Source organism: Eurytemora carolleeae, unplaced genomic scaffold (genome assembly GCF_000591075.1).
Source record: "Eurytemora carolleeae unplaced genomic scaffold, Eaff_2.0 scaffold202, whole genome shotgun sequence".
NCBI classification, from domain to species: Eukaryota; Metazoa; Arthropoda; class Copepoda; order Calanoida; family Temoridae; genus Eurytemora; species Eurytemora carolleeae.
The window spans coordinates 321613-333790 of record NW_019396233.1 but is presented as its reverse complement, the minus strand read 5'-3'; the positions used below and the strand labels follow the sequence as shown (position 1 = coordinate 333790).

General features: G+C 31.3%; 1 protein-coding gene across 1 annotated transcript; it reads left to right on the top strand.

The window, feature by feature from the left end:
* The first annotated feature begins 2617 nt into the window (after nt 1–2617).
* Nucleotides 2618–11138, top strand: LOC111698840 (uncharacterized). Its single transcript, XM_023469292.1, has 6 exons — nt 2618–2889; nt 3643–3724; nt 4036–4087; nt 6893–8497; nt 10498–10541; nt 10969–11138. Exons 2-6 carry the CDS (start codon nt 3651–3653, stop codon nt 11126–11128), a joined length of 1935 nt encoding a protein of 644 aa, XP_023325060.1. The 5' UTR covers nt 2618–2889; nt 3643–3650; the 3' UTR covers nt 11129–11138.
* Nucleotides 11139–12178: the final 1040 nt, after the last annotated feature.

The following is a 12178-nucleotide window of genomic DNA, read 5'->3' as shown; positions in this document are numbered from 1 at the left end:
AAAAGAATTATTTCCTTCAAATCAAAAGTTTCTCTTACACATCGCACTAATTTAATCTTTATCAACCAAAAGTACCAACCTTTGATGATTTTTTCTTCCTCCTTACCTTTCCAAGCTCCCGCTGAGAACTGGTGAATACACTGATCCAGGTTTTATGTATGCCCTATTATTATTCAACCTTATTCTGAATACTTTTATAAGAGACAGACCACGCTAAACTTATGTAAATTATGTTACATTGAAAACCAATATGCTTTCAATCTAATTTTTATTATTAAAGAAGAAAAATGTTTCTAATTTCTATTATGCAACTATTTGCTTTTCTCATGTTTTTGCAAATGTGAAAACTAGAGGAGGTCCAGGGTTTCAAAGCTGTTCCAGCAATGTTGCAAATATTGACCTTGTTCTTCAATCTAGTTTGTAGTGTGACGTGGACATTCAAATGTTGGCCTTTACTGTCCGCAATATTGTGAAAATACCAAATATTCTCTTTCTGAAAATATGATCTTTTAAACAAAAGTTTATCCATGTATTGTACGTAATTTTCTATGAGGCGCAATTCGGGTAATTTTTAAATGAGGAGGTTAATTTAGTTGAGTGCTTTAATGAAATATGCAATTAAATGTAAAAATTTGGGTCTTTCTCATGAATAAAATCTTTAATCATTTTAGAACTGTTTTTCTCCTGGAAAAATATTAAAATTGGGAATAGATTAGATATTGTGAATATATTAGAAATTGGGAATAGATAAGATATTGGGAATATATTAGATATTGTAAATAGATAAGATATTGGAAATAGATTAGATATTGGGAATAGATTACATATTGGGAATAAATTTTATATTGGGAATAGATTAGATATTGGGAATAGATTAGATATTGTGAATAGATTAGTTATTGAGAATAGATTAGATATTGAGAATAGATTGGATATTGGGAATAGATTGTATATTGGGAATAGATTAGATATTAAGAATAGATTAGATATTGAGAATAGACTAGATATTGGGAATATATTATATATATTTAAATAGAAAAGATATTGAGAATAGATTAGATAATGTGCATATATCAAATATTGGGAATATAGTAGATATTGAGAATAGATTAAACATTGTAAATAGATTCGATATTGAGAAGAGATTAGATATTGAAAAGAGATTAGATATTGAGAATATATTATTTATATTTAAATAGATAAGATATTGAGAATAGATTAGATAATGTGAATACATTAAATATTGGGAATATAGTAGATATTGAGAATAGATTAGATTTTGGGAATATATTAGTTTTTGAAAATAGATTAGATATTAAGAAGAGATTAAATATTGAGAATATATTAGATATCGAGAACAAGTTTGATTTTAGGAATTAGGTTTGATTTTGGTAATCAAGTTCGATATTGGGAATATATTAGGTATTAGGAATTAAGTTTGATATCGGGAATAAAGTTTGATATTTGAAATAAAGATTAATATTTGGATATTTGGAATAAAGTTTAATATTGATGATTGATTTTGGGAATGAAGAATGATATTTGGATTTGGGAATAGAGATTGATATTGAAAAACAACGTAAATATGAATATCAGAAAAAAAAATTTTTTTGTGACATTTAGAGAAAATGCCAATAAGTTGTTTGTACATAAATGTCATAGAATTTTTATCAAGTCTAGACATACGTCCTTCAAATAAAAAAATAGATTTGTCAGTTTTTCTGAAAGTCTATTTCTGTATTTATACTATTCAGTTAGAAAGTAGTTAACTTCAACAGAAAAACATTTCATGCAAAATTAAAGGTCAAACTGGTCAGTTAGAGATTTTCAAAAAAAAATTATAAAGAATCTATTTTCTAAAGCTTTATATCTATTCAACTTGTTGTATACTTATTATATTTCAAACTAAAGTACTTTTCTCAGTACTTTTCAAAATTTGAAATATCAAAGTTCAAACCAACAGAGCTGAAAACTTTAGAATGATGGATAAACATCGATTAAATAAATGCAAGTTTTGGATTAATTGTTTGTTAAGACTAACGTTTAAAATGATGATGGTCCTAAAAAATATTTTTTTAGTAAGTTCATATGAACATGATTAATTTTATATTTGCTTAAATGCTCTAAAAGCCGGCTTGTGAACAGTTGACTTTAATTCAATCGGATATTAGTCCAATCGATATAGCATGTGTCTGTAATTGTTATCAAACGTAACTTTTATACATGTAGGGATATCCAAAAAGAGGATTAAGAATAAAATCAAAAGTGTGTACGTTGGATACTCAGATTAAGCGATCAGGATTAAGGATATCTCATTCTAAAGTTTTCAGCTCTGGTTGCTTAAACAAGCAGACAAAGTTTGAAATATTAAAAAACATTGAGTTTGAGGCAAATTCTCCTCTTCAATCCTCCAAGGGCGTATACAGGATATTGTCCATGCCACTATCATGTGTTTTAAGTTTTCAAGACGTACTTCAATATTTGTAATTTTGTGCTCAGTAGTACTAAGCGGAGAGCTATTTTGTAAACAGGACCATACTTCACTGATAGGCGCTTGGAGCGCGTAGTGGGAGGTTGGGGATAAAGATCGAGAAGATCTTCAGTTGTCTGTTGACTGTGTATGAACTAGGATCTCTGTAAAGTACAAAATTATACTTTTTAGATCAGTAGTTTTAATACAGCAGTACAGCAAAGTACTGTACAGTGACGTAAAGTAATTATATATCTGTACAATATATCTTTACATATGTACAACGTCTAGGATAGTGAACAGTTATCAGTTGTGTTGTACATGTTAATAAAATGTGAATTTGGTGATTTAAAATAACAAAAAAAGTGTTAAAGAGTGGGAAAGATAAAGGGACAAGAAAGAATTTAGAGAAAAATAAGGTACACATTACACATTACACAATACACAATACATTTTATTTGGCACTTAAACTACAGTGCGTATTAATAAATTACATTAAAATCTAAATAAATATTTTTTTTTGCTTGCAGAAAAAGTTTTGTCTAGGAAAGATTCTCTAAGGATACATTCAGTAAGGAAACGTTTTGTAATGAAACGTTCAGTAAGGAAACGTTTTGTAAGGAAACGTTTTATAAAGGACCGTTCTGTAGGGAATTGTTTTGTAAGGAAACGTTTTGTGGCAGAAAACGTTTTGTGAGGACTCATTCAGTATGGAAACCTTTTGTAAGGAAAAGTTTTGTAAGAAACGTTTTGTGACAGAAAACTTTTTTTGTAGGAAACATTTTGTGATGAAACGTTCAGTAAAGATACATTTTGTGCGGAAACGTTCAGTAAAGAAACATTTTGTGAGGAAACTTTCAGTAATAAAGCATTGTGTGAGAAAACGTTCAGTAAGAAACATTTTGTGAGAGAACGTTCAATAAAGAAACATTTTGTGAGGAAACGTTCAGTTTAGAAACATTTTGTGAGGAAATGTTCAGTAAAGAAACATTTTTTGAGGAAACGTTCATTAAAGAATTATTTTGTGAGGAAACGTTCAGTAAGAAAACGTTCAGTAATGAAACGTCCTGTAAGGAAACGTTCAGTAAGGAAACGTTCAGTAAGTGGTTCATACTTTTGATGAAATAAAGTTAATGTTCACAATTCACAATTTCTAAGGCTGTTCCTTTAAGATTTGAAGATGTTGGATCTAGCGCTGGAGGAGATCAACGTGATCGCCAAGATGGAGATCAACTCTGATGAGCGACGAATCAGGGAGATGATTATATCTATCATAAAATTTTAGTTTTTGCCATTTTGGTTTGTTTTTAAACATGTGTTTTAATTTATATTCAAAACTGAGAATCATACATACATTTTTTAGCAGTCTTAACTTTCTAACAGAAAGGGAATCGTCCGGATTTTTTTCCTTTTTTTATTTACTAATCTATTGACAACCTTTTGCCAAAAAATAAAAATAAATTGAAAATATTTTTTTTTCAATTACATTTTAAGAAAACTTTATTTTATTTAAATGCTTTGAAGATATTTACTTTTTTGGAAAATTTAGATATGTTGTTTCTTAGTTTTTCTCAGAATTTAGCGGATATCCTGGAATCTGTAAAATTTGAAGAAGAGGTGAGGTATAAATAAAATAAGAAAAATATTTGTAAATTCATCCAAAATTAATTGCAACTTTTAATTCGAAAAGATAAGGAAATTTTTTTTTAAATTCATCAAAAACTCATCAAAAATCATAAAAATTATGAAAATTAATGAAAATAATTTAATTTTACGATATCTAAAGTTTTCCTTCTACTTTTTAATTAATTAATTTTACCGCCCTTCACCAATTGCTTCCCATTAATTTCCCAAAGAGACGTTAAGTTACTTAACTTCTTTTGGGACATTTAAGTAAAATAAATTAATAACCCCCCTCCCATAACTGTCTTAACTTGGGGAGGAGGGGGGGGGGGGGGGGGGTGGGGGAGAAAAAAGGGGGGGGGGGGGGGGGGGGGGAATTGGACTTGAAAGAGAAGTGGGGAAAGTGGTAGTGAGTGATTTTTAAGGAAAATGTGTATCCCTGTTATTACAGATACAATAAAGACCTCCACCGATTCCATCTTGAGAAACCACACCCTGAATCCCACACAATGATATTAAAATATTTCTCATGTAGGATCTGTTTCTAAATAATCAATTGATTGATTCTGGATGGCCGACATTGATTTATAAATATATTGATTTAGAGTTTCATTTACCATTGATATTTAAATATATGAATCTAGAAGTTCAATCCAACATTGATTTATAAATATATGAATCTAGAAGTACATCCAACATTGATTTGTAAATATATGTTTCTAGAAGTTCTTCTACCATTGATTTGTAAATTTACAGATCTAGAAGTACATCCAACATTGATTTATAAATATATGAATCTAGAAGTCCATCCAACATTAATTTATAAATATATGAATTTAGAAGTTAATTCAACATTGATTTATAAATATATGAATCTAGAAGTTAATTCAACATTGAGTTATAAATATATGTTTCTAGAAGTACATCCAACATTGATTTATAAATATACAGATCTAGAAGAACATCCAACATTGATTTATAAATATATGAATCTAGAAGTTCTTCTACCATTGATTTATAAATATATAGATCTAGAAGTACATCCAACTTTGATTTATAAATATATAGATCCAGAATTACATCCAACATTGATTTATAAATATATAGATCTAGAAGAACATCCAACATTGATTTATAAATATATGAATCTAGAAGTTCATCCAACATTGATTTATAAATATATGAATCTAGAAGTCCATCCAACATTAATTTATAAATATATGAATCTAGAAGTTAATTCAACATTGATTTATAAATATATGTTTCTAGAAGTTCTTCTACCATTGATTTATAAATTTATAGATCTAGAAGTACATCCAACATTGATTTATAAATATATGAATCTAGAAGTTCTTCTACCATTGATTTATAAATATATAGATCTAGAAGTACATCCAACTTTGATTTATAAATATATAGATCTAGAAGTACATCCAACATTGATTTATAAATATATAGATCTAGAAGTACATCCAACATGGATTTATAAATATATGAATCTAGAAGTACATCCAACATTGATTTATAAATATACAGATCTAGAAGAAAATCACTTTATTGATTTACAATTAAATAGATCCTTAAGAACTCTTTTCCTTGATTTATAATTATGTAGATCTAGAATTACATCTAGTCATTGATTTATATCTATATGGACCTTGAAGAATCTCAGTGTTTTATAAATATTTTTATGTAATTAAAATGAACCTAATGAACCGATTACTTGCTTTAAACTCAAACTTTTTAATATTAAAAAACCATTTAAACCTTACATAAAATGTAACTATTTCATATAGCAGAATTCGTAGTTTAAAATTCAAAATGTCTAAAATATCAACAATCTATTGTATCTTAATCTATTGCTGACTGCCTCTTCCCGTTGCATGCAAATATGCCCCTTTATTAAAAGTAAATTCAGCCTATATGAAGCATAAAGTCTGACCGCGTCAACCTTGTTGCACCGACTAGTCCTGTCCATAGAGCTAGGTACAGTACAAACTGGGACCGGAAAGGTTGACACGGCTAGGAAATTCAAATGTACTACGGCTGCCCGTGGTTGACAGCTAGACCTTGAATGTGCATTAATACCTCAATGGTGCCAAAAATGAAAACCTTTCCCTGATTTATGAAGTTTTTACACAAACTATTTAGTTTAGTTAAGCTCAAGCAAAGCGATATACCGATCAAAGGTTTAAACCTTAAAATTAGAAAATTTTAATTTGCAGTGAATAATGAATTATTTTATTGTATTTTGAGTGTCCCTCCCTACCCACCTCGGCTCCTCCCACTCCTCCCTTTTGCACTAAAACAGTTGAAGATGTTTGTGCAAGAAGTATAATTGTGAACTCACAAGCAGCTTAGATTTCAATATGAATAGACTGAGTCTTGAAAAGACAGAACAAAGCAAAATAAGTAAGTTTTAACACTATCATGTTTTAGCACGCACCCACAGCTTAAAGGACTCTGCTCTGATATAAAGTTGAAAATTTTTTTATAATTAATAATCAATAAATTAACAATTTTGATGCCATTTATGTTTTTTTTTCACAAACATTTCAAGAGATTTTTGTGGTAATTTCGTAAGTCACTTTTACAGAGAACCCGCAATTGAAAATCATTTGTAATCTTTAATTAGAGATTATAGCTGTTTAAAATTGTGTTAACAGCCCAGTTGATGGTAAAGGTTCAATTTTGTAGAGCTGTATATTTTGATCTATTCATGCAATTACTTAAGAATTTGTCTTGTTTTATTGCACTTTAGGTAATTAAAAATAAAAAATTAGTTAATGATATTTTTAGGATGCTGTTGAAGATAAAAAGAATGAAGAATTGTCCCACTCTTGCTTTCCAGTCAATCATGAAAACAACATGAACCATCTCCACATCCTGGACTCTTCAATTCAATTTGACTCAGAAAATATAACGTTTGGTCATAGATTCCTAAAACATAAACCTCCTTACGCGGACAAAACTCCTGCAATGCATAATTTGACTAGCCCCAGACGGACCAACAAAGTCCTTATGCCTATCCCGGTGCCTCAACGCATAAGTGGCAAAACTAATAACAACATTAAAACATTTATGCCTGATATTCATCGAAATAGTTCTAAAACGCTAATAACATCCTTGCCAAAAAGCTTTCAATATTCTTCATGTTCCGCTAAAGTTAATTGTCTGAATATTGAGGTTAAGAGACGTGACCCAAACAGGCGCTACTCCCTAGCAGATCTTCTGGATAGAAAGGACCCATCTGATAGTGCACAGTCAACTAGGCGAAACTCAGTAGTAGATGGAAAGTATATCATGATGATGAATGAAGACTCTGGTCAAAATGATAGTGGCTTTGAAGATATGAGTCCATTAGATTCTGGATACAAAACTTCCCAGGAATATGTGTTTAACGGAATTAGTCTACCCTTTACTTTACCCAATGCTTCTCCTAAGTCTAACACTAGCAGCTCTAATGACACTGTTCCTGCTAATTCAATCCAACAAGTTAACAGAGCACCTCATGCCAGCGCTTTTACGCCTGCAATTTTAGAATTACCAAACCTAACTTATAGCATAACAGAAGCAGTTTTTATTGAAGAAACGCCGATCAAACTAGAAACAGAACCTGATAATGCCTATATTACAATCAATAAGCCTCCAACATATCTAGGTGAAAGAATTTTTTCGAAAGTAAGGAAGCGCTCTTTCATGGTTGACAACAAGGCTTATTCTATAGATGCAGATAAGACCCGCAGAAAATCTCTAAATGAGAGCAAAAACAAAAATCTTAGTTTGGACAACTTTTATTTGAAAGAGGATTCACTTTATAGAGACTCTGTATTTAGAGATTCTCTTTTCAAAGAACCTTCTAGCACTACTTATAGCAGGAAGGTATCAAGACAGCGAAAGGTTTCAAATCTAATGAACATCAATGAGTCTGCAGAAGAGTGTCCTCATATGGAAAATCTACTTGAACAACTGAATACATGGAAGTGTCAAGAAAGAGGTACTTTTTCTACAGTAAATCTGAAGAACAGTCAATCAGCCATGCAGGGGAAGGTACCAAGCTATCAGTCAAATGATTCTACACACTATTTAGATAATTTAAATGACATATTGGAATACTCTAAAGATGGAAAAGAATCTGAAGATCATGAAGAGAGTATTAATGATAATGAACAAACTGAACATTCAAAGGAAGTTGCTTGGTTTGAAAAGAAAAGAATCAAACAAAACATCAATTTAGACAATGAACTAATTGACACAAGAGAAGAAGAGGAAAAGGCAATTATATTTGAGAATCAATATTCATCTTTATTCAAGTCCATCCCAGTTTTGAAAGAAGTATATGAAGAACACATTCAAGATGATAATGGGGATTTTCCTGATGAGCTTTTTCTGCTTCCTGATGAGGTAAGAAGACAGTATTCATCAATAGGAAAGGGTCTGTAAGCAGAGTTTCAGACAAACCTATATGCAAATTTGGTAATACCTGATTCACAACAGTACCGCATATTTGAAAAATTGAAAACATTGATAAATAATTCATTCTTGATCCGACAAATCTTTAAAGGGAACTGTTGTGAATCAGGCATTGTCCTTTTTGCAAGCAGGGTTCCTTGAAATTATGCTTACAGTTTCTTTAGCAAAGCTGGTTACAATTATTCCCCTCTTTTTTCTGAATTTCAAAAGAAAATTTTTTAACTTTAATAATTATTTTAATTGAATTTTTAAATATTTAAATGATATCAAATGGAAATATTTTGAGATTTCTATATATCTTGTTCTTCATTTTCTTCTTGTTTGTACATCTTTCAATCATTTTTAGGCTAATCTTGAAAATAGAAAGAAAAGAATTTTTTTGGATGTCCTTGTAGTTCGCCACTTTACAAGAAAGAACTATTTTTCTAAACTCTGCATTGAACTAGCTGAGAAGGTCTTGCTTTCTTTTTTTTCGGAACTCTGTACTAAATTGTTTACGCATCTGACTTATCAAAAACACCAATTCCCCCCCTCCCCCCTCCCAGGTGGGTGGGGAACATCTTCCAAGCCCTTATCTCTAATATCAAGAGATTTCCCTTCCACTTTTTTCTGTTAAATTTTCTTTTTTCTTTTTGCTTCTTGTTTCTTGTTATACACTTTAAGGCTCTCCAAATAGTTCTTTTGACATTGAGTTGTGGAGAAGGTAGGAGAGAGATAAGGAGGTTTGTAGGGAGAAGGGTATAGGGGATTGCTCCCTGTGTTTGTTCTATTATGATCTTTACAAGTTAAAGGGCATTAACGAAACCCATAACTGCACCCCTTATCAAAATGGGGAGTTGTAAGCCCTAAAACCCCATTGAGAGGAATCTTTCAAAGCATTCCAGTCCTCACAGCTGGTCAAGTAAAAAAACAGTATTGTTGTGCATGGCTTGTATACTAAGGGTGATTGATTTTTGACTTTTTAGATCAGCCAACCGCCTACTGGAGGTTGCTGCGTTTTTACTTTAAAAAAAATATTGAAATAAAAATTAATTTTAAAATTGTCCATAGGGTTGAGAAGTAAGGCCAAACAAAATTTTTTTTAAAAAGTAGATATGATACATCATTTTCTTGGAAATTTCATACTGAATTTAGACTCGAAAACCATTTTTCCATTCTCATTTTTTTAAAAGAACATGATGAATAACATGAAAATAAAAAAAATTCATGGCCTTACGGTGAATTCTAAGATATTAAATTGTCAAATCGCAACCCTATGGATGATTTTGAAATTTTTTTTATTGCGGTTGGCTTAATTCCAATATTGATCACCCCTATTGTGTACCTATCAGGAATTAGACTCCTTCTTTCAGTTACTCCAGGCTGAAGATGAAGTCTTGATTTATGTACTTATGTATTTATGTACATTTCTGACTTCCCCTGTAGAATATAAGATGCACAGCTAAATGCAGCGCTCCACCAACCTGTAAATCCAGAGCTGCTATAAGAGAGTTCCGTTCTCTTCTGAGGGTAGCAGGCAACTGATTTCAAAAGAACAACCTTGTTGCACCAGCTAGTCATGGGCTAGTCCTGTTAAGTGTCTGCTTTATTTACCCAATGTCTGGGCAAACTGGGACTGGAAAGGTTGACCCAGCTCGGACATTCAAATGTACCACTGCTGCCAGTGTATCTGTACTTCTATTTGGGTGTGGGACATCAACTGGCCCTTTACTAAGGAGAAATGTTTGCTTATATGCATGAGATGCTTTAACTAATAGAAAGTCCTGCTAAGTTGTTGGGTAAAAAATAATGGTTAACAAACGGATAAAAAAAGTTACTCACACATCTTTTTCTTGTGAGAATTTTCTTCTATATTGTTAATAATTTAAAAAAGGGGAGAAAAAAATTTAATGCATAATTTTGATTTTAGCTAGTTTAATGTTTTTATTCAGGTTTTGGATGCTGATTACTGGATGGTTAGGGAGGATTTGTTTGGGTAGGTTTATAATTGGTCTAATTTACATAAATTAACTATGCAATATAAGTAACTAACTACCACTAACCTTAGGCTCAGCTTAATGTGATTGTTAAAGGATTATTGATATATCAAGATAGTTAAGGACTTTTAATTTCAAGAAAATTAAAATGATAAATTTCTGAATGCCACAGACAAAAGCCATATAAATCTTATTTGTTAATTTTTTTTTCTGAACGCGTTTAAACTTTTGTTAAAGAAAGCAAAAAGCCAAAACAAGAACAATCGTGTTAGAAAATTTAAAATCAATTTTAATGATTTTCCTTTTCTTTAAAATGTTTTTTTTTGTTTCTCTATAAGTTTTGAACCAGAAACTAATTTCTAGATATAAAAACCATGTTTATCTCTCATGGTGTAACATTTTCAATGTATCCTTCCTTTTTGCTAGATTGTGTGACACCCCCTCAGGTCCCTATGTGACCTTAGAGGAGGCCCTATCACTAGAGGACGTCCTTCCACCAGGGGTCAAGGGACTTAGACTTGGCTGGGCCTCAGATAAGAACAGCACTATCTGGATATGTAAGTACCACGCACCTCTGCCCCTTTAGTAAAAGTAAATTCAACCTATGTGAGGCATAAAGTCTGACCGCGTCAACCTTGTTGCACCAGATAGTCCTGTCCATAGAGCTAGGTACAGTACAAACTGGGACAGGAAAGGTTGACCCGGCTCGGAAATTCAAATGTACTACGGCTGCCCGTGAAGTACATATCTGTTCTCTATTTATACTTTGTTTGTCTGGCCGTACCCAACAAATGTCTTAACGGCTGAACCGATTGGGCCTTTTTTTTGACAAAGTACAATATTTCCATTACTCTGATTGGATAATGAGATAGATAGAAAGATAGAGGTTACCGCTATACTTTTTCTACTGGTACAGAACAGACAACAAACACATGGCTGAACCCTGATCAGGCGCTAATGGACGCGGCATACTAGAGTTTGCGCAAGGAGGGTTTATAAACTTATGTCTTGTCGAAATAAAAAATGTTGACTGAAAAATACAAAAATTATAATTTTTGAAAATGTCCCAATTCAAACAGAAAAATCCTCTAAAAATTGGTTTGATTGGAGAACGGTGAAAAAATGGTGACTTGAAAACATTGTGAATTGAACACTTTCGGACGCTTTTATTTTTTTGAATTTGTATCTACTACATCATTTGATGTCGTCTTTCAATTCCAATTTATTTTAAAGACTACCGAGTATTTACTGTTTTGAAATTAAATGATAAATTTAAATAAATCTTTATATACGAATTTGTACCACTGTTTAATGAACGATAAATGATAAATTTAAATATTTTTTATGCGAATTTGAACCTGCTTGAAATGTCGTCTTTCAATTCCAATTTATTTTAAAGGTCAATGTCTTACATACAATAAAGATAAAAGAAATCTTTTTTGGCAAATTTGATGGAAATCGGTTAATTCTGTGGTTGGGCGTTTTGTTTGATTCTTTTTGGGCGTTTCAAGTCTAGGAATAAATATATAATATATATACAGGGTTACCCACAAACACTGAAACCAGTGAAGATTGAAGTTGTTTTCATGTCAAAGATATTAAGTTTTGTAGTAGCTTGGGAACCCAGCTTTGCTTG